The sequence below is a fragment of the Diospyros lotus genome, unplaced genomic scaffold, assembly GCF_014633365.1.
Source record: "Diospyros lotus cultivar Yz01 unplaced genomic scaffold, ASM1463336v1 superscaf1, whole genome shotgun sequence".
NCBI classification, from domain to species: Eukaryota; Viridiplantae; Streptophyta; class Magnoliopsida; order Ericales; family Ebenaceae; genus Diospyros; species Diospyros lotus.
This window is the reverse complement of record NW_026267104.1, coordinates 3,235,895-3,257,926: the sequence shown is the minus strand read 5'-3', so window position 1 is coordinate 3,257,926 and position 22,032 is coordinate 3,235,895. Positions and strand designations below refer to the sequence as shown.

The following is a 22,032-nucleotide window of genomic DNA, read 5'->3' as shown; positions in this document are numbered from 1 at the left end:
TCAAACAATAAACACAATATATCATATTGTTATTAATTACTTTACTTAGAGGTTAAGTATAATCCTATTGGAAATAGAAAAAAATATAATTATTTCTTAATTCATGTGTTCAAGTTCAAATGAAATCTTTTTTTATATAAAGTGGACACTACTTTTATAAGAGGTTTTCTTAAATAGCTTATATGATAAATATGTTAAACTTTTATGGAAATAAAAATTATATATATATGTATATATTACATCTCTACTGATCTAAATAAAATAATTTATTTTATTTTCATCATGCAAGAAAAAGAAAATAATTTACTTCTTTTACAACAACAACAACACATTTAACTCTTAATCTTATTAGATAAACTTAGGTACATGAATTTGAATTTCTTTCAATGGTCATGTCTTAGTGGATACATTCTTCAAAACTTTTCATCAACATAAACAGAAAAATCACAAACTACACATATGGGCTTAACAGAAGAAATGTAGATGATGTTGTTATAAGACTAGAACATCCAAGTTATCCTTAGAAAATATAATCAGTCTATATTTCTCAGACTAATCCAACAGACTCACTGTGCACCCAATTTGACCCAAAATCAAAGCCTCGCATGTAATCGTTACATCGTGTTGATGGGGGAGCAGGCACTTGGGGAACTACTCATCAGCTTCCCCACTCCAAAAACATATATTTCATTCAGCTAATCAACTGAAGCTAATTGTCAAGAAATGAAGAGAAAGAAATCAACAATGTAGGTGTATGTATCTCATTGGTAATCTAGAGAACAATCAGCGTCATCTTCCCTCTGTAAGCTCCTATTTCCGGCGTTGGCGTTCCCGTCCCAAGATGTGAGGCTAATTTCATTGTTATCATGCTGCACCCTCCCACTTATTTCCAGGCACAGGCCATTCGGCAGGCCCTTATTCCGATTACTCCCCCGAACAGGCGGCCTCCTACCAGGGCCGGGATCGATGAAGATTGGTTGCACCTTCAGGGTCGGGTTTGGCTTGATCCGGTTTGCTTCTCTCTCGTCAGGTGGCCGCAGAATTCTGTTTTCCAGTTGTAGTTCTGAAACGTCATCTTCATTCATGAGCACCTGCACGACGAAAGGAAAACACCATAGCTAATCAAAAGTGGAATAAAGGTTTGATATATTGTAGAACAATAGACAACAGGCGGTAACAAGCAAAACCATTCCATTGTCCGGGAGAAACAATTTAACTGAAATACCACCTTCCGGCCAACCAAGTCGAAGGTCATGATTACTTTATTCCGCTTGGCCCTCTCAGCCTCTTCAATCTCTTCCTTTTTCTTCCTTAGCAGTTCCTTTTCCTAGAGAGAGAGAGAGAGAGAGAGATTGCCAATAACCATCATGTCAATGTTGATATATATCAATTGAAACATAGATTGCGATGAATTAGATGGATACCTCCATTGACAACCAGCTGTTGCCATCAATCTCATAATAATCACTTTGGTCATCTATGACCGTTGTACGTGCTGCAGAGTTCCGGTCATATTCGACAAGCCTCTTTGTATAAGCTTCAGCTGCAGCCTCAGCATCTGTCAAGGGTACTACACCTTCATCTAGACCAGCATATGTGCTTCCTTCCCTCAGAACAAGAGCGCCACAGAAACTGCAAGGTCCCTCCCCTTCCTGTTCACAGATTATTTTCCCACAAGACAAACAATTACTAATAAGTCTGTGCCTAAGGGCCTGGCATGAACACGGTTTTCCCTGATGGAATACAATCGACCCTTTTGCAGCCTCTGCGAGTGAAACAACTTTTCCACCTTTCTTCTTCCTAGAACTAGCTTCATTTCCCTTATTAGTGTTCCTCGATTCGGTGTTTTCTGCGGGTACACGAATTTGCTTGCAAGAAACTGTGACTTCTTTTGCTGGCCTTAATGGCTTTTTGGTTCCACCAAATAAACCGTCATTTGTAGGTGGTTTGACATAGGCATGCAATTTGGGAGGTGCAGTATCTGCAGAGCTGTTGCCTATATCAACATGACCTCTCCGTTTCAAATATTCATCAATCACACTTTTGCCTGCTTCCTGGCCAATTATATTCTGCAGATGAAATAAGCAAATAGAGATGTATAACCTCCAAGAAATTGTGTGGGATAAAAATGAAAATACAAATTGTTGTATTTATGTGAAGCTTCAAACGACAGCGTTTTCGGAAGGGGCAGGAGGGTCTTTTGGCAACCCTCAAGGCTGCCAAAAACTGCAGCGTTTTGGGCCCTTGAGCGGATGGCCAAAACAGCAATCGCCTCTGCCGTTTCCCTTGGCGTGCTTCATCTTGTCTTTTAGCCTACCTCTTCCCCAATCGTCGATGCTCTGCTGTGCCTTTATACGATGCAATTTGCACTGCTTGAGTCCTCTTTATATCATCTACAGTTGCCTCGAGATGGGAGCGCACTGCCTCTGATTATTAGCTTCGTTTAGGATTTGTTCAATCATTCTCTGATTTATTCTTTCTGTATAGGTGAGACATTTATTTTTCTCTCTAAGATGTAAGCCTCTAATCTGTAGCTTGTGGTTATGGGGTTGATTTAATTTGAGAGTTGGTTTGTATAGTGAGATAAGAGAGTGGTTTTTGTATGTAATCTGAGGCTGTAATTAGATTTTCTCTCAATAGTGCAATGAACTCACTTTGCCGGAACTTAACGTAGACGTAGCCCTCATTAACGGGTGAACCACGGTAAAATCGCTTGTGTTCGTTGCTTTGATTTGTTCTACTTTTTCTGTGTTTGTTTATGTCGAATGACTTGTGTATGAAATTAGTCTCTTTGTGTTACAAGGGTTGAGAAGGGTTGAGCCTTGTCTCCTCCCAACAGTGGTATCAGAGCCCTTATACTTGCAGTATCCACGACTGAGTTTTATCTCAATTAGGGTTTATTGTTGTGGTGTCGTTTTTCTGGGTTCCTAGGGTTTACTGAAAGTCTCTCGTCAATCTATTATTATTTTTTTGCTAAGTGAGTCTTGGTCAGTGTCTAGGATTTCCTAGGGTACCTTCGTGCAAGGCAAAGATGACATCAATCCGATTTGAAATCGGTACATTCGATAGTAAAAGCAATTTTGGTAGCTGGAAAAAGAAGATGAGAGTCCTACTCTTTCATCACAAAGTGCGTATTGCACTTGAAACTGATGAACGGAAATGGACAGCAGAACAGCTCGCAAGAGCTGCTGAGGTAAGGGAAGAAGTATTCAATCTTATTTTTCTACATCTTTGTGATAGTGTTATACGCAAGGTAGATGACATGAATACCCCTATTGAACTATGGAACAAGCTTGATTCATTATACTCTGTTTTGTCTGCTCCTAACTTAGTTTATTTAAAGGGTATGCTATTTAATTTTAAAATGAATGTTTCTAAATCTATGGATGAAAACATAGATAAGTTTACCAAACTCAGTTTATTGTTAAGAGGAACAGATCAAGCCCTTGGTGATACCAGTGAGGCTATGATCCTTTTAAACTCATTGCCTGATGAATACAATGTGGTTAAACATGCTTTGTAATATACTGGTATTGTGCCTAGTTTAGATCTTGTTATTTCTGGAATTAAGGCAAGATAGTTAGAATTGAATAACTCTAAGAAATCTGCTAACAACCTGTTTGTTAAAGATAAATCTGAGAAGAGAAACAACTCAGGGAATAGTAACCAAACTGTGGGTTCTGGATTTAAGGGTAAAGGTAAAAAGGGTAAACAAAAGCCTAAATGGAAATGCTATCATTGTGGGAAAGAGGGTCACATAAAGAAATATTGTTATGACTTGTTAAATAAACAAAAACAAGGGGGGGATGCATCCATAGCTGCAAGCAGCTCTAATAACCTAACTGAAGTTCTTACTGTTTCTAGCTCAACTGTTGCTAATGAATGAATAATGGACTTTGGATGTTCATTTCATATGTGCCCAAACATTGAGTGGTTTCAAAATTTTAATAACAAAGAAACATGAACTGTTTATATGGGTAACAATCAATCTTGTTGTGTTCAAGGCATAGGTGACATCTTTTAAAGTGCATGATAATAGGATTAAGATACTCACTAATATTAGATACGTGCCAGGATTAAAAAGAAATCTTATATCTCTTCGTACCTTAGATGAATTAGGTTATTCATATAAAACTGAAAATGGGTTTATACATGTCTTTAAGGACAAACACCTGATTCTCACTGGTACTAAAAAGCATGGTCTATATGTCTTAAATGGTTATTCATTGTCCCCTGTTAATACTTCTATTGCATGCATGGCTAAAACTGATAAGGCATATCTCTGGCACTTGAGACTTGGTCATATGAGCCAGAGAGGGCTAAAGGCACTGTCAAATCAAGGTTACCTTGGTCCAATGCCTACAGACACCTTGAACTTTTGTGAGTTATGCATTCTAAGCAAGCAACACAGGATGAGTTTCCATAAAAGAACTCACCTGGCGAAGGTATGCTTAGAGTATGTGCATGCTGATTTGTGGGGTCCTTCTCAAAAGCCTATTCTCGGTGGAAATAGGTATTTTTTATCCATTGTGGATGACTTTACAAGGAAGGTTTGGTGTTTCCTCTTAAAACTAAGGATCAGACTTTAGACAAATTTAAAACATAGAAAGCCTTGGTAGAAAACCAATCTGACAAGAGGGTTAAAACTCTCAGAACTGACAATGGATTAGAATTCTATAATAGAGATTTTGATGAGTTTTGTGACTCTCATGGCATTGTTAGGCATAAAACCGGGAGAAACACACCCCAACAGAATGGGGTGGCTGAGAGAATGAACAGGACTTTGTTAGAAAATGTTAGATGTCTTCAGTTTAAAGCTGGCCTACCAAAAACTTTTTAGGGAGAAGCCCTCTCCACTGCTGCTCACTTGATTAACCGTAGCCCTTCCACTGTGTTAAACTTAAAGTGCCCCGAAGAGAAATGGACAGGTAGAAAACTAAATTTTAGTTACCTCAAAGTTTTTGGTTGTGAGGCCTATGCCCACCAATCAGTAGGGAAAGTTGGATCCTAGATCTATCAAATGTGTTTTTGTGGGGTATCAAGATGGTACCAAACGATATAGGTTGTGGGATAGGAGTTCAGGTGAAGTTAAAATAATTATAAGTAGAGATGTTATATTCAATTAATCCAATTTTCCCTGTAAATCAAAAATTTGGAAGACTATCCCACACCTAGCACTCCAAATGATTTCCTTATAACTAGTGATACCCAAAATGAGGTGGAGCAACCGGTAGTAATTCCTGATCTGCTAGCTACTTCCTCCTCAGATGTTTCTAACCTTGGAGTTGACCTACCCTCTGAACATGAAAGTGATCATGAGGAGCCATTTGTAGTCCCTGAAGGTGAGGAAGAGCAATATGACTCTCCTCAACAAAACCTAAGGGACTATCAACTGGCAAGGGACAGAAGCAGGAGAACTATAAGACCTCCTACAAGATATTCTTACTTAGATTTAATTTACTGTGCCTTAGTGGCAGGTATGGAAATGAGGAGCAGTCAACCTACCTCTTATGAGGAGGCTGTCAACTCCCATGACTGTTTAAAATGACAGCAAGCAATGGACGAAGAGATGAATTCTTTGATGACCAACAACACTTGGGAATTGGTCCCAAGACCTTAGAAACAAAAGCTGGTAAAGTGTAAGTGGTTGTTCAAAATTAAAGAATGTATGTTACCTATTGATCTCTTAAGATTTAAGCTAGATTAGTAGCTAAAGGGTTTACTCAGAGGGAAGGCATTGATTATACTGAAATATTTTCTCCTGTTGTCAAATTTAAAACCATTCGTATGATGCTTGCCATAGTTGTTCAATATGACTTAGAACTAGAACAACTTGATGTTAAAACTGCCTTCTTGCATGGAGATTTAGAAGAACTAATTTATATGGAACAACTTGTTGGTTATGTTAACAAAAAACATCTTGATCATGTTTGTTTGTTAAAAAAGTCTTTGTATGGGTTAAAACAATCCCCACGGCAATGGTATAAAAAATTTGACAATTTTGCAACTGGGATTGGTTTTATCATAAGTGAATATGACAATTGTTTCTATTTCATGTTATCAGATACTCCTGTTTACATGCTACTGTATGTTGATGACATTTTATTAATTAGCAAGTCTAAGTCTAAAATATGTGAGTTAAAATCTTTATTAAATACCAATTTTGATATGAAAGACTTAGGACCTGCTAGGAAAATTTTGGGAATGAGTATTGAAAGGGATAGGAGTAACTCTTGTCTGAAAATTCATCAACATGATTATTTGTTAAAATTTGTACAAAAGTTTGGCATGTCTGGTTGTAAACCAGTGAATGTTCCCTTGGTTGGTCACTTTATTTTATCTAAGAAACAGTGCCCTATATCTGATTCTAAAATGCTCAAAATGGAAAAAATCCCATATGCTAATGTCATTGGAACAATTATGCACTCAATGATTAGTACCATACCTGATCTACCATTTTCAATCTCTTTACTCAATAGATTCATGTCTAATCCTGGTAAAATTCATTGGGAAGCTTTAAAATACTTGTTAAGATACATCAATGGTTCTACTGATATTGGGTTAATTTATAAGAAGAAATGTGATGTCTTTGATCTTGTTGGATATGTAGATTCTGATTTTGCTGGTGACAGGGACTTTCGAAAATCTACAACTGTTTTCTTCTTTACCTTAGGAGATAATTGCATCAGCTGGAAGTCACAGTTGCAGCCTTTGATTACACTGTCTTCCACTGAAGTAGAATATGTGGCTGTCATTGATGCGTTCAAAGAAGCCATTTGGCTTCAGGATTTGCTGAAAGAAATTCATATGTTACAAGGTAAAGTTGTAGTGTTTTCTGATAATCAGAGTGTCATTCATTTGTGTAAGAACCATGTATATCATGAAAGAACCAAGCATGTAGATGTAAAGTACCATTATGTAAGGGACCAAGTAGCCAAAGGAACTGTAATTATTCAAAAGGTCCCTACAGAAAACAACCCAGCTGATATGGGGACAAAAATTGTGACTGCAACCATGTTCAAACATTGTTTAGGCTTGCTGCATGTCACGGTTGGTTGAAAGAACAACCAACATGAGTAGTGATGGCAAAGGTTGTAGCATGTTGTACTGTTGGTGAATTATCCCTTAATGATTGAAGCTTCAAGGTGGAGATTGTTGTATTTATGTGAAGCTTCAAACGACAGCGTTTTCAGAAGGGGCAGGAGGGTCTTTTGGCAACCCTCAAGGCTGCCCAAAACGGAAGCGTTTTGGGCCCTTGAGCGGATGGCCAAAACGGCAACCGCCTCTGCCGTTTCCCTTAGCGTGCTTCATCTTGTCTTTTAGCCTGCCTCTTCCCCGATCGTCAATGCTCTGCTGTGCCTTTATACGATGCAATCTGCACTGCTTGAGTCCTCTTTATATCATCTACAATTGCCTTGAGATGGGAGCGCATTGCCTCTGATTATCAGCTTCGTTTAGGGTTTGTTCGATCATTCTCTGATTTATTCTCTCTGTATAGGTGAGAAGTTTATTTTTCTCTCTAAGGTGTAAACTTCTAATCTGTAGCTTGTGGTTATGGGGCTGATTTGATTTGAGAGTCGGTTTGTACAGTGAGATAAGAGAGTGGTTTTTGTATGTAATCCGAGACTGTAATCAGATTTTCTCTCAATAGTGCAGTGAGTTCATTTTGCCAAAGCTCAACGTGGACGTAGCCCTCATTAACGGGTGAACCACGGTAAAATCGCTTGTGTTCATTGCTTTGATTTGTTCTACTTTTTCTGTGTTTGTTTCTGTCGAATGACATGTGTATGAAATTAGTCTCTTTGTGTTATAAGGGTTGAGAAGGGTTGAGCCTTGTCTACTCCCAACACAAAATGTGTTGGCATAACAAAGAATATTTCGTTGGAAACAAACTTTGGAATGTGACTTCCATATGATCTGCAACACCTCACCGTACTTGTGGTTTATGGAATAGAGAATAACAACTAGGAAGATGGTTTTCAATGTGTTCCCTTCCACACTTTAATGAATGCCTTGGTAAACATATTATATTAGTATATATTGCTTGGTGATGTGCAGGGAAGATCATGGTATGGGTTCAGACAGAAAAGGAGTTGAAATAGAAACAAAATAAAACTGCAAAACATGTTAGGTTAAGCCTTCACGTTAGTGTAATTTATTGAAACTGCAAAACTATATTTAGTTACACAGTCAACAAGTTTCAATAAATTAGACTAAAGTGAAGGCTTAAATTTTTGCTAAGATACCTGTGGGTAATAAATACATCCAGAAATATTGAGTCTAGACACCCACTGGCTCAAGCCACGCATTTGGTGCATACTCTAGGCATCATTGCTCCTTGTATAAGGTTGTCACTCCAGTGAGGCAAACAGGTGATGGAGGAACAACGGCCCATGCCCTATGGTGGGACTTAACCCTTGTAAAGGAAGCATGGAACTTCTATATAAAGAGACCAAGGAGGACTCGCCTATGGACATATACAAGACAATAAAGGTGCCTTCTATTGTTAAGAAAAAGGCAGCTAATTTGTAATGTTGGACAGGGAACTCTTTCAAAAAGGTTTCCAGGACAAATACCTCTGACACCTGTCAGACATGGATATTTTAAAAATCATTGAACTTGCTAATGGCTCGAAGCATCAAAGAGAAAGTAGTACTCTATTAGCACCTATTATAGCAAGCCCACTATTGACCATTCACGGAAATAGATGCTGGGGCATTTGTTACTGTACTGTAGGGCTATTCAAAAGCACACAATTTAGACCCATGCTCCAACTATAAACCTAAAATCTACAGTTATCCATGCCCCTTTCATACCTAGGCCAAGGATCTATCAGATCCATGCATCCTCCTTGCTGGGCCACATATGGATCCTCACAGCCACAGAATTGTTCACTAAATGGGTCAAAACCATACTGGCCGGCTACAGTTAATTTCATCTAGGAGTGCGTCATTTATCAATTTGGCATACTAAGGGTGATTGTGTCCAATAATGGTATGTTGTTCATTAACCAACATGTGAGCCAAATACTTGCACCATATCACATAGTGCATCATAAATTTTCTCCATGTTTCCTGTAAGGAAGCGTACCACTTCTATATAAAGGGCTCAAGGATCACCTTTCCATGGATATATACAAGAAGGGTGTTCTATCTCCCAATCTCATTCATCAGTTGTCTGTAAATCCTCCCCCCCCCCCAAAGCTTTCTGTCTTAACCTCCACAATTGTTTTCAGTGACTTTTGCAGTGAACATCATAATCACTAAAAGAATCATCTACAATACCAACGTTCAAACAAAAGTTAAAGCTTAAAGCACTTAGACCACCAAAGCTATAAGCATCAAACAATATACCTTGTGAATGTGCTTTTTAACATATCATTTCATACTCGCTTTCATACTTCAGATGGAGTTAATTATTGTCACTGCTGACAATGATGCACCATGAATAGGTTATACTTCTTAACCTTGGTCACAGATTCCAATTCGTCCGAAGGAAATGATGCATATCATGTCATGATTGTCATTAAATAAGAGAATGAAACAAACGCAAACTAAAGAATTCAACTTTTGCTAATGCCAGCTTAGGTCACATAGGTTTTTTCTTTTTTTCTTTGACAGATAACTTATATAGGACTTCAACGTTAATCTTCATCGTGAAATCCAGCCTAAGCTGTTGCTTAAAGGACATGTTTCAACCACCTCCACAAGGTTCAAAACTGTAGCTAATGATGTTTAGGGATGACAGATTTAACAATTTGTAGATATCAAATAAAATCATCAATTGTCATTTGGTGAATAGAAAAACACCAAAACGAAAAGCCTATACATTTCAAAGCTTGTCCGAAACCACAATGAAAATCCTTGTTTTTACCATACACAAAATGTAACAATCCAGACCAGAGGAAAGGGCGGCAAACAACAATCTGAAATTGCTTCAGCTTAACAACCCAACTTATAAACGGCTTAACAAGAGAAGAACAACTGTGAGGAAAAACCCAACCAAGCATGATTCAAACCAAAACCCACTAAAACTTAAAATTTAATTACTGTTGTTTGGTGCCTGAAACTTCAATAATTTGAACCAGAAAACATACCCACACTGCAAAACAATTAAAAATGACGAAGAATCAGAGAGAAAGCTAGAGAGAGGAGTGATTACGTCGAGGTATTCTTTGGCGTCAATAGGAGAAGCAAGGTCACAGTAGGAGACGAGCCCTGATATGAGATCTCTATCCAAATCCAAACCCGTCTCTACTTTTGCACAGAGATCATTCAACGCCTTCTCTAGCCACTGTCCCGCCGATTCCATTCCCTCCCTCCCTCTCTCTCTCTCTCTCTCTGCCTGTCAATGCGAAGGGGTAACTTGAGAGTATAATAATAATGGCGTATTTGACGTAAAGAATATACGTAAATTTGTAAATACATGTTGGATTTGGTTAAAATGAAATCAGAAAATTTAACAATATATTGGGTTTGGTTATAATTGTAATATATTTACAATTAAATTAATATGTGTACATAAGTGGACCCAACCCAAGAGTTTTGGTGGACATTGGGGTATCCTGCAACGTCGGGCTATGAGTTAAACCTACGTCTCTTATAAGAAAAGATCAACGCCGTCCGATAAGAGGTAGCGTCTTCCTGATCATGGCCGAAATCAAATGTTCGACGATACGTAAGGCTCTCTATTATCCTCTGTAATGCCACCATTCGAGTCTCCCTGCTGCAAGTGCTTAACTTTCAATCTCCGGTAAAGCCTCAACCTTTTCAGGTATTCCAGTTCGTTGGTTTGCTCTTACAAGAAATTTCATTCTGGGTTTGATATTTTTGTTCAGGTTCTATGATTTAGGCCATTTTTCCCTCCATGTATTGATGTCATATAAGCTGTGTTTACGTATTGATGTTATATAAGCTGTGTTTTGAACGGTTATTTCTTCTGGGTTCTCTTTTCTTGCTCTAGCATTCGATTTTGTTGTATAAATGAAGAGTTTGTTGACAAAACTTGTATTGATTTACTGGGTTGAGGGAATTTTCTAGGTTTGTTTGGGATGTGCCCAGCTTTACTTCCTAAACATGTAGCTGCTGTAGTGAAATATCAGAAGAACCCACTGAGGGCACTGGAAATGTTCAATTCAGTCAAAACTGAAGAAGGTTTCAGGCATAATTTGTTAACATACAAATGCATGATTGAGAAGCTTGGCTTTCACGGGGAGTTCGAGGCGATGGAACGTGTTCTTGCAGAAATGAGAGTGAATATAAATAGTAGTTTGTTGGAAGGTGTTTATATAGGAGCAATGAAGAATTACGGTAGAAAAGGGAAGGTTCAAGAGGCAGTTGATGTGTTTGAGAGGATGGATTTTTACAAATGTGAGCCTTCTGTTCAATCATACAATGCAATTATGAATATATTGATTGAATTTGGGTATTTTAATCAAGCCCACAAAGTGTATATGAGAATGATAGATAAGGGGATTGGTCCTGATGGGTACACATTCGCGATTAGGATAAAATCCTTTTGCAGGACAAGTAGGCCGCATGCGGCTGTGAGGCTCCTCAAGAACATGCCTTCCCACGGCATTGAACTCAATGCAGTTGCTTACTGCATAATAGTGGGCGGATTATATGAAGAAAATTTCCAAGCTGAAGCATATGAGTTGTTTGATGAAATGCTTAGCATTGGAATTTGTCCCGACATTACCACATTTAACAAGCTAATACACACGCTTGGAAAGAAGGGGGGTGTCCAAGAAAGTGAAAGACTTCTAGACAAGGTTTTGAAAAGAGGAGTATCTCCAAATTTGTTTACTTTCAACATTTTAATTCAAGGCCTTTGTAGAAAGGGCCTGCTACGGGAGGCCGCCAACATGGTTGATGGTGTGATGAGGGAAGGTTTAAGTGCTGATGTTGTCACATATAACACACTTATTTGTGGCTTGTCCAAGAACTTTAAGGTTGCAGAAGCTGAGAGCTATTTGCAGAAAATGGTGAACGAAGGTTTTCAGCCTGATGCTTTCACTTATAATACCATTATTGATGGATACTGCAAATTGGGTATGGTACAAAATGCATACAAAATTCTTAATAGTGCAGCTTTCAAGGGATTTGTGCCTGATGGATTTACATACTGCTCCCTAATTAATGGGTTATGCCAAGATGGTGACATTGACAGGGCAGTGAATGTGTTTAATGGGGCACTGAGTAAAGGATTAAAGCCTAATACTATTATCTACAACACATTAATTAAAGGGTTGTCCAAGCACGGACTAATTTTACAAGCCTTGCAGCTGATGAATGAGATGCCAGCAAAAGGTTGCAACCCTGATATATGGACTTATAATTTAGTTGTAAATGGGCTGTGCAAGATGGGCTGTGTATCTGATGCCCATAACATCATGAATGATGCTATGGAGAAAGGTTTCATTCCTGACATTTTTACCTTCAACACACTGATTGATGGTTACTGTAAACAGTTGAAGATGGACAGTGCACTTGAGATAATCGGCAGTATGTGGGACCATGGTGTTCTTCCCGATGTAGTTACATATAACTCAGTCTTGAATGGCATCTGCAAAACTGCAAAATCTGATGATGTTATGGAAACTTTTGCAGCAATGGTGGAGAAGGGCTGCGTTCCCAACATTATCACCTATAATATACTCATAGAGAGCCTGTGTAAAGCTCGGAAATTAGTAGAAGCTAAGAGCTTGCTTGAGGAAATGGAGAACAAGAATCTCACTGTTGATGTTGTATGTTTTGGCACTCTAATTAATGGTTTCTGTGAGAATGGGGATGTGAACGGGGCCTATCAGTTGTTTAGAAGGATGAAACAACAATATAAGTCTTCTCATACGACTGCAACATACAATATTATGATCAATGCATTTTCTGAGAAGTTACGCATGGATGTGGCAGAAAAGCTATTCTATGAGATGATTGAAAACGGAAGCCCCCCGGATCATTACACTTACCGTGTCATGATTGATGGTTTCTGCAAAACTGATAATGTTGATTCTGGGTATAATTTTCTTCTCAAAAAGATTGAGAAGGGGTTCATTCCATCATTGACAACCTTCGGACATGTAATAAATTGCCTGTGCGTGAAGCATAGAATATATGAGGCAGTTGGTATAGTACACCTTATGGTGCGTAAGGGTATTGTCCCAGATATTGTGAACACAATTTTTGAGGCTGATAAGAAGGAGATAGCAGCACCGAAGATTGTTGTGGAAGACTTGTTGAAGAAGAGTCATATAACTTATTATGCATATGAACTTCTATATGATGGCATTAGGGATAAGAAGTCACTAAAGAAAGCTTCCAAGAAGCTATTCTTGTGATCATAGAAAGAGATACTCTTTTATGGTATGGGTAACGAAAATGGATTTTTCACTTTCCAGGACTGAAAGTAACGGCAAGTGCATGGAGTATGAAGTTGTGGGATATTAAGCTCGAGTTGCATCTAATCCAACATCGCCGTGTCATGGAAAGGTAGTCCTGCACTGTTCAATATTATTGTCATAAATGTATTTACTGTATTATTCATACCATTCTCTGCCATATGTACATCCTCTCTTTGGCTGGTCAACAGCTCGGCAAAGCCAAAAGAGATACTTCAACCAGCAGAACGGCTGCTGTTGCTGAGTGGCATTCTAACAAGTGTTGACATCTGCTGAAACTCAAACCATATTTTAAGTGGCAAAGATAAAAGGGCTCATTCAAGTCATTCAAAGGAATGCAGGTAGACTTTCATTAGGGTGATAGTGTACTTTAAATGTTGAACTTGTTTGTGTCAAGTTTGATTTTAAATCTCATAATTTGATGACTTGTCATGTCTAACAGATTGGCCATAGTATCAGGCAAGCCTGGGGATTTGTCCATTGGTTGCTGAAGAAATTAACTACTCATCCTGTCAGGATTATTGTTCTAATTGAGCTATATGCAGATCAAGAACAAACTGCTCATGAATAAAGACGATATAGCTAAACATGCTTCTTATTTACAGAATCACGCATGTAAAGAAAGACTTCAAGTTGATGTTTGATTTTCTTTGTTAGGTTTCTTTTGTGTACTAATCGATTCCACTTTTCATGGCAAAACTATTTGGGAATAGCTGTTCTGCAGTTTGATAGGAAAGCATGTGAGAATTTAGAGCATCCCGCTTTGCTTTGCGAGGTTTGGAGAGAGCATCGCGTTTGTATGCATTTGAAGCAAGTAGATCAGTGGTCATGTTATGGTCTGTTTGCAGTTTTCTGGAAAGATGAGACAATGAGGCTGGTGCGGGTAGATGATGGAGCCCAAACAATTCGGGAGTGGCTATTTTGCAGTTTGGTAGGAAAGCACATGAGAATAAAGGTGCATTTTTTAAGGGTTGGGGATGGTCGTTTTGATACGTAGTTCTACTCTAGCTTTATAAATCAGTTCTATATGCAATTTTATACGTAGATTTGTATGCATTCTTTTTCATTTTTTTCACAAACAAAATTACAATCACCCAGCCTCTTTTTCCCCTTTTCCTCATTGTCATTTTATCAAGACGCAGAATGCTTGCTTCTACATAGTAAGGAGCTGAAGTGAAAATCTGATCTATTTTTACAAATACTCATCTGATCATCATGCATACAATTGGCATGCATACATATTTTGGGCCTCAAAATTCTATGAAAAATGAAAAGGAAATTTATAATTCACAATTTAACAATAACAGCTTACCTACAAAATCTCCTAAAAATTGAAGCTGATGTCTAAATAATTATAATGTGGAACCTTTGCAAATGCATTGAAGCAAAATATCAAAAACTAGCTATTATGATTTACCATAGAGGCGGGACTCATCTCATACAGAACTCCAGCCCGGATCTTTCATCATCCCAGTTCCTTTCATCCTGTCCCTGACCTTTAGGACTTCTTCCCACTGGCCAACATCAGCAAGAATGTTTGAGAAAGACACAAAAGCACCAGCATCACATGGCTCCAGTTCAAAAATCTTTCTGGCTGCAAGCCTTCCAAGTTCAAAATCTCCATGCATTTTGCAGGCAGCAAGCAACGTTCCCCATATCAAAGCATCAGGTTTGATGGGCATACTGTAAATAAAACTTTCAGCCTCCTTCAATCTTCCTGATCTGCCAAGAAGATCTACCATACACGCATAATGACGATAACCAGGCTGAATTCCATGATCCCTGACCATTGAGTTGAGATGCAAATAGCCTTCTTCCACCAAGCCACTACGGCTACAAGCAGATAGGACACCCACAAAAGTCACTGAATCAGGTTTGGTTCCTGATTGCCTCATAAGCTCATAAATTCTTAATGCCTCTGCACCTCTTCCATGCTGAGCGTAGCTCGAAATCATTGATGTCCAACTGACCACGTCCGGCTTCTTAATCTGTTCGAATGCTCTTTGGCAATTGTCGATGCTCCCACCCTTTGAATACATCATTACTAGTGAACTACCCACTGAAGCTTCTGATTGTAAACCGATTTTTGCGACAAGCGCATGCAATTGGGTACCAATGCCAACCCTATTTACAACAGAGACAGATCCAATAACAGATGACAGTGTGAACGAATCAACTTCCAAATCACCCATCTGCATTTCACGAAATAGCGCAAGTGCCTCTTCCATACGGTCGTTTTGGGCATGCCCCGAAACCAGTGAGGAGCAGGAGACCTGGTCCTTCACAGGCATCATGTCAAATACCTTCCTTGCTGTATCTAAGGCGCCGCATTTGGAATACATGTTCACTAGAGCACCACAGAATGTCTTCTTACCAACTCCACCACGAACAGCATACCCATGAACTTGCTTGCCCGTATTCAGAGAATGAAGAGCAGAACATGCAGTCAAAACAGCAGTTAAACTCATTTCATCGGGCTTCGTCTCTTCAAACAGCATCTTCCTAAACAATTTAATTCCTTGGTCTGCGTGCCCATGCTCTGCAAAACCAGCAATCATTGACGCCCATGAAACATTATCCTTCTCCACAATTTGCTGAAAAACTTCATAGGACTCGACTAAACTGCCGCCCTTTGAGTACATTGTGAAAAGAGAACTAGCTACAGAAACATCAAAGACTAACCCAGATTTAAGGGTATAACAATGGATTTGTCTCCCTAAATTTAAAGAATCAATAATACTTAAGATACTAGAGGTACAAAATTTATCAGGTCTCAGACCCTCATCATACATCCTCTGGAACATTTCTATTGCCCTCCCACATCTATTATTCTGGGCCAATGCTGATATAACAAGAGCCCATATACCTAAGTGCCCTAAATCCTCTCTCTCCCTAAATGCCATCTCACATAAATCAATTTCTCCTATCTTTGAGTACATATTCATCAAAGAAGCCTTGACCGTTGAATCAAAGTAAAACTCAGTTTTAAAAATCCACCCATGGATCTGGATTGCCTCTTTAACCATAGCTGGGTCAGCACAAGCGGTAAGGATACTTGTAACAGTGTAGCTATTTATCTCTTCCTTCATTTTCACCATTTGTTTAAAGAATTGAAGGGCAGAAATAGAATCGCCCTTACGAACAAAACCAGAAATCATGGCAGTCCATGAAACCACATTGCAGACTGGCATCCGCAAAAATTCTTTTAAAGCCCCATCCATATCTCCACTTTTGGCATAGAAATCAACAACAGCAGTCCCCACAAAAACATCATCTTCTGCACCACACTTAATGACCCACGCCTGAACCCCTTTACCGAGCTGAAACTCTTCAAGTGCAGCACAAGCAGTCAAAATGCTCGAAAATGTAAAACTATTAGGCATTAAAAACGCACGAGACATTTGGGAAAACAGACCTAAAGCAACCCAGTTCTCCTTATTCTTAACCGCCCCTGAAATTATAGCATTCCAACAAACTACATTGTGGCATGAAACATCATAAAACACGCTCAAAGCTTCGTCTAGACTACCACATTTGGCAAACAAATCTACCATTCCCGCCCGGACGTAACCATTTGAAAAGAAACCATTCTTCATTGCAACCGAGTAAACCAGTTTTCCACATAAAGGAGATTGCAGGCCACCACAAGCTGAAAGAATACTCCCATACGTGAACTGATTGGGCTCAAAACCAAAGGAATACATCTCACAAAATGTTCTCCATGAATCCCTGAACAACAAATTCTGATTGTAGCCCGAAATCAGGATATTCCGAGTATCGGTAGACGGGTCAGGAATTTGTTCAAACACCCTAACTGCATAAACCATCTGACCAAATTTACAGTAAAAATCAACGAAAGATTTCGCGAGAAATATGTCAGAATGGAAGGTAATACTTTTTAGGAAGTGGGCGTGTGCGGCTTTGACCTCCGCGACGTTGGACTTCCTCGAATTGATCCAATCATTGAAGAAGCGAGGAGGGTCCAGAGGAGACAGTGTCGGCTCACGCCCTTCACGAAAATTTGATGGGTCTCTAACTAAAGCAAGGGATGAAGCAAATTTACGGCCGAGAACTAAGAATTTGGTTTGAAGATTTGGATTGAGGACATAATTCATTTGGCCATTTGGATTTGGGTTTTAACAAGAGGAGAAAGATCAGAGTGGATGGCTTTGAACGGCGCGGGAAACTGCACTTAAAATGGTTAGCAACGGCCTGCAGGAGGACGGGGGCCTGGAGGAATGGTCTTTTATAGCGTAGATTTTGCCCTGAAAAGATATATTTTTTTATATAGTGTTTGTTAAAAAGAGTAATGTGAGGTTAGGATGATTAATAATGGATCAAGATATAAAATTATTAAAATAAGTTTTAAAAGTATTTTAAAATTTTTATTAAATTTTTTAAAATACATTAAAAGATACCTGCGTGATTTTTTTTTTATTTGTAAAAATTAAGATAAATTTATCATGAGAAAGAAAAAATAAATTTATGTGAAAAAATTTAGATAAAAAATCATATAATTTCTTTTTCAAATGTCATCAAATAAATTTAATAAATATTTTTCATATTTTATTTTTTCTAATTTACATAAACATTATCTTAACATATTTGTTATTAGGTCTATGAATAAAGTATTGAATTTATCATTGGTGTATTTAGTTGCGAAGAAGTAGGAAATAAAATTCATGAACACAAGTAATTTCTGCAAAAGCAGAATTAATGACATTAATCGGAAACTATTGTATGGGTAAAAGTGTTTTCAAATGTTAAGTAGCTAAATTATATATTTTATGTTTGATTGCCATTTGAAAGCAAAAACTAAAACTAAAACTAAAGCTAAAAATTATTATTTACAAAAGTAAGTACCAACGTCAAGATGGCCGAGTTGGTCTAAGGCGCCAGTTTCAGGTACTGGTCCGAAAGGGCATGGGTTCGAATCCCATTCTTGACAAATACATCCAGTTGTTTTTTCTTACTTTTATTATTATGCGATGAAAACTTACTTGTCTCGTGCTTCGTCAATTTAACCAAGAATGTTTGTGACGCGGTACAGGCAACAGCTCTAGCATTTTCACCCTTTTGGTGGCATTGCTATTGTCCCATTTCAAAAGTATGCTTTTCACCTGTAATAAGGATTACATGAGTTATAACTATAGTCTTTTAATTTTTTGGGTATAACCAAATCCACAAATAAGAATTTTTAGACATTATTTTGCGTCAAATTGACACTTCTCAATAAAACTTTGTTCTGACTCTCATAAGAAAGCACCGTTATACAATGACTTGTGAGCCAAAAAATACAAATTAAGTGTAGAAACAGATTAATGCGTTTTTCTGTCATAAGGAAACACAGCCAAACAAGGTCATACTGTTGGTGTAGGAGGAGGGGCATTTCATCCAAACATTGATCCCACATTAATTTGGTACTTGAACAGGGCCAAGGTCGGTTTAAAACATTGCAAAACATCAGGACTCCGCACAAAAGGGGTTAATTTGCTAATATATCTGGCATTTGAAAATTGTGTAGAGAATGCCCTAATACTACTACAAATAGGGATTCATTTTGCAGACCAACGATGCACATTACAAAAGCTTAAATATTCAGAACACAACGCATTTAATATTCTTTGGTGAAAACTTCATCTTCTGAACGAGCAGAACAAGGAACTGATAAAGTTTCCAATTTTTACTCCACCACAATCAGTTGATCAACTAAAATAAGTAAACATCAACTGATCAATTAAAGAAGGTAAAGCTGCATATCTTGATCTTGAAGTTTGGCTGATCTAACAACAAAACTAAGATTCACCTTCAAATAAGCAAATATAATACAGGTCATTCAATTCAAGATTCAAATGAGAAATCGTCAACCAACGAAAATGCTCATTCAAATTCAAAAACAATCACCTCATAGTAAATAGTGCACGAATAATAACCACACGTCAAAGTCAAAATTTCTTTCAAGCACATTAACTTAAGTTTTCTAAATGTTTCACTCTTTAGCTCCTTGCAGCCTGCTTTTCTTTAGCCTTCTGAATCTTCAATACTTTCTTCACGATCTTTTGTTCTTCCACCAAAAAGGCTCGGATGATCCTGAAAAACAGAGGGGCAGTCATGAAATTTAGGTTACAAGTGGTTTCAAACGGATAATCAGAAATTTGAATAATAATAATAACCAAAAGAAGGTCGTTCTAAAATCAAATAGCCTTTTAACACATCATAGAAAACAGTCATGATTTATGTACTTGTAATAGTTACAGATCAAATATAAATGTTCACGCGAACAAACCTCTCCCTGACAGCACCACCAGATAATACACCACCATAGGCACGGTTGACAGTCCTCCTGTTCCTCGGTAGCCTGGATCTCTTGTACTCAGCAGGTCTCAGGTGTGGAATCTACATTTGAAAGGAACTGAGATTTAAAGCAACCATATGGCCATACATACCCAGTGGATTAGGACTTGATAACTAAAGGTAATTGCCATTTTACAGCTTCGGATTTCCGAATCCAACTTCATATTGCGAAAAGTAAATTGCCCAGGAACAAACAATATTAGCAGACTTGACATCCCTCTGCTAAACTGAGGCTAAACACAACAAAAGCAATTAAAATCGTAAAATTTTACCACTAAGAATTATGTGAAAGCAAACAAATAAGAGGTGTGGTATACTATTGCCAACAGATAGAAGGGCCTGTCTGGTAGTTTTTTTAGTTCCCAGTTATATAATTTTGTTTTCATTATTTTGAAAACAAAACCGAAAAATGAACTTAGCACTTGTTTTTGTTTTCAAAAATTTATAGAACTTTAGAAAATGAAACCAAGAAAATTTTAACATTTTTCATTACATTTTCCTTTATCCTTGCTGTTGCTGGTGACCTCAGTTTCTGGAGGAATCATTGGACTTAAGGCACACACCCCCCCCCCCCCCCAAGCAGGTCATGGGCATGCTGGGAACTGTATAGGCCGGTCTGGAAGTCCAGCAACAACCCCAGGTGGCATGGCTGGAGTCTGGAAAAGTCCCCAAACTCCAGTGACTATAACACCAGTGGCAAGAAAACAAAATAAATGCGGGGGCACGAGAGGTGGGACAAAATCAGATATAAAATTGAAAACAAGCCAAAGTTATCAAGCATGGTCAGATTTCTTTCCTGTTCAATGAAAAGATAACTGAAGACTTGCATTGCACAAGAACGCGAGCAAGCGCAAGCGAGAGAGAGAGAGAGAGGAATTAAAAACTTAAAACTTCATCAAACAGACCCTAACATTATATGGGCTCAGTATTTTAAATAGTATGCCTCTGATGTAAAAGAAGTTAAGACAAACTGTAACCTAAGTAAGCAATACCGAACAGAAGTCCCGCAACAAACATAAGTATTTGGTTTCATTAATGACTTCAACCAACAAGTAGCACTGCAACAGGAAGGAACCTGTGCATTGCTCGCCAACTGGAGCAACAATTATTGGAAATTAACGAAGCCAATTGGTTTGGAAATTTGAAAGAAAGCAGTCCTTTTTCCAGAAAATTCCACATAAGTAGTTTCCAGAAAGCAGTCATTAATGTTATCCTTCAATACTATAGTTCTGAGCCTGAAATTTCCACCCAATTTCATAGAATGTAAGTTGGAATATTGCATTGCAAGTAGGAAGACGAGGAAATTCTAAAGGAATGTTCTGCTGAGGCATCTGAGTGAAAAACAGTGCCGCAGCTACATTCTGTATATAAGTTTTGTTTCAACAAGTAGTTTGAGTTGAACTATATGTTTACGGGAGAAAATGAAACTCATGACAGAATGCTAAATCTCAAGACATCAATAAACAAACATGAAACTCCACAGAAAATGGGAGGTTCTGAAGTACGAAAACAAGCTCTAACCAAATGCACCACCATGAAGTTAAAAATATGAAATAACAGAAAGCATACCCCTTGAATTCTCTTTCCAGTGACGGGGCATTTAGGTCCACTTGCTCGCTTCTTAGTACTCTGGTACACCAACCTTCCACCTGGTGATCCCAACTAGGGCCAGACGAAATAAATATCACAATAGAACGTCCATGGAAATACACAGGTTGTAAGCAAACATAAATCAATAAATCGCCATACTAGCATCCAAAACCAAACAGATCTTCATCAAACTAAATGAATCAAAAACATTATAAAAATAAATGCATTCATGTAATATACAAACCAGGGGTTTTGACGACCCTGTGCTGGTTCGACTTGGTGGCGTAGCTATGGCGTTTGCGGTACGTGAGACGCTGCACCATCTTCGCGAGACTTCAAGCTCTCTCTCTCGGTGAATGGAGGCTCAAACAGAGAGTACGAGGCGACGCGGAGTTATCGTATTAAAACCCTAGAACATCTCAAATGCCCTAGATCAGACGGGTCTAGTGGACTCTCCTCGACGATGGAGATTCAGATTGGCTAATTGTCATGTTTAGCTGAACCACCCAGATAACAATTTTGTGGGCTTGCTTGCTGCCACAATAACACTGTGGGCCGCTGACAAGGGTTTTGTAATGGCTCACTCAGGTACGTGGGCTGGGCCTCTGCCCATTGCTATTGCTCCAGAGTCTAGTACGAGAAATAATAATTCTATCCTATGCAAGCAAAGCAAGGAAGGCATTTTCTAA

The 22,032-nt window shown here is 38.3% G+C and overlaps 4 protein-coding genes and 1 non-coding gene across 8 annotated transcripts; 2 read left to right on the top strand and 3 right to left on the bottom strand.

The window, feature by feature from the left end:
- Window positions 1–514: 514 nt before the first annotated feature.
- On the bottom strand, window positions 515–10,311 carry LOC127792892 (uncharacterized). Its single transcript, XM_052323538.1, has 4 exons — window positions 10,162–10,311; window positions 1,425–2,069; window positions 1,229–1,327; window positions 515–1,091 (listed from the first exon to the last, which is right to left on the bottom strand). The coding sequence occupies exons 1-4, from the start codon at window positions 10,309–10,311 to the stop codon at window positions 762–764; spliced, it is 1,224 nt and encodes a 407-aa protein (XP_052179498.1). The 3' UTR covers window positions 515–761.
- A 259-nt stretch (window positions 10,312–10,570) lies between these two features.
- Window positions 10,571–14,583, top strand: LOC127792891 (putative pentatricopeptide repeat-containing protein At1g74580). 4 transcript variants are annotated; one of them, XM_052323534.1, is made up of 5 exons: window positions 10,571–10,773; window positions 11,040–13,490; window positions 13,591–13,740; window positions 13,842–14,014; window positions 14,113–14,583. In XM_052323534.1, the coding sequence occupies exon 2, from the start codon at window positions 11,051–11,053 to the stop codon at window positions 13,337–13,339; it is 2,289 nt and encodes a 762-aa protein (XP_052179494.1). In that variant the 5' UTR covers window positions 10,571–10,773; window positions 11,040–11,050; the 3' UTR covers window positions 13,340–13,490; window positions 13,591–13,740; window positions 13,842–14,014; window positions 14,113–14,583. The 4 variants fall into 4 exon arrangements, with proteins under 4 accessions (XP_052179494.1, XP_052179497.1, XP_052179493.1 ...); XM_052323537.1 differs by lacking the exon at window positions 14,113–14,583 and having other exon boundaries at window positions 10,571–10,752; window positions 13,842–14,070; XM_052323533.1 differs by lacking the exon at window positions 14,113–14,583 and having other exon boundaries at window positions 13,842–14,070.
- A 252-nt stretch (window positions 14,584–14,835) lies between these two features.
- On the bottom strand, window positions 14,836–17,618 carry LOC127792890 (pentatricopeptide repeat-containing protein At1g74600, chloroplastic). The gene has a single exon (XM_052323532.1). It carries the CDS (start codon window positions 17,512–17,514, stop codon window positions 14,836–14,838), a length of 2,679 nt encoding a protein of 892 aa, XP_052179492.1. The 5' UTR covers window positions 17,515–17,618.
- A 648-nt stretch (window positions 17,619–18,266) lies between these two features.
- On the top strand, window positions 18,267–18,347 carry TRNAL-CAG (transfer RNA leucine (anticodon CAG)). Its single transcript has one exon. It is a non-coding gene; the product is annotated as a tRNA-Leu (tRNA).
- Window positions 18,348–19,172: 825 nt separating this feature from the next.
- Window positions 19,173–21,782, bottom strand: LOC127792893 (60S ribosomal protein L34-like). Its single transcript, XM_052323539.1, has 4 exons — window positions 21,588–21,782; window positions 21,323–21,402; window positions 19,686–19,795; window positions 19,173–19,489 (listed from the first exon to the last, which is right to left on the bottom strand). Exons 1-4 carry the CDS (start codon window positions 21,664–21,666, stop codon window positions 19,396–19,398), a joined length of 363 nt encoding a protein of 120 aa, XP_052179499.1. The 5' UTR covers window positions 21,667–21,782; the 3' UTR covers window positions 19,173–19,395.
- Between the last annotated feature and the right edge of the window lie 250 nt (window positions 21,783–22,032).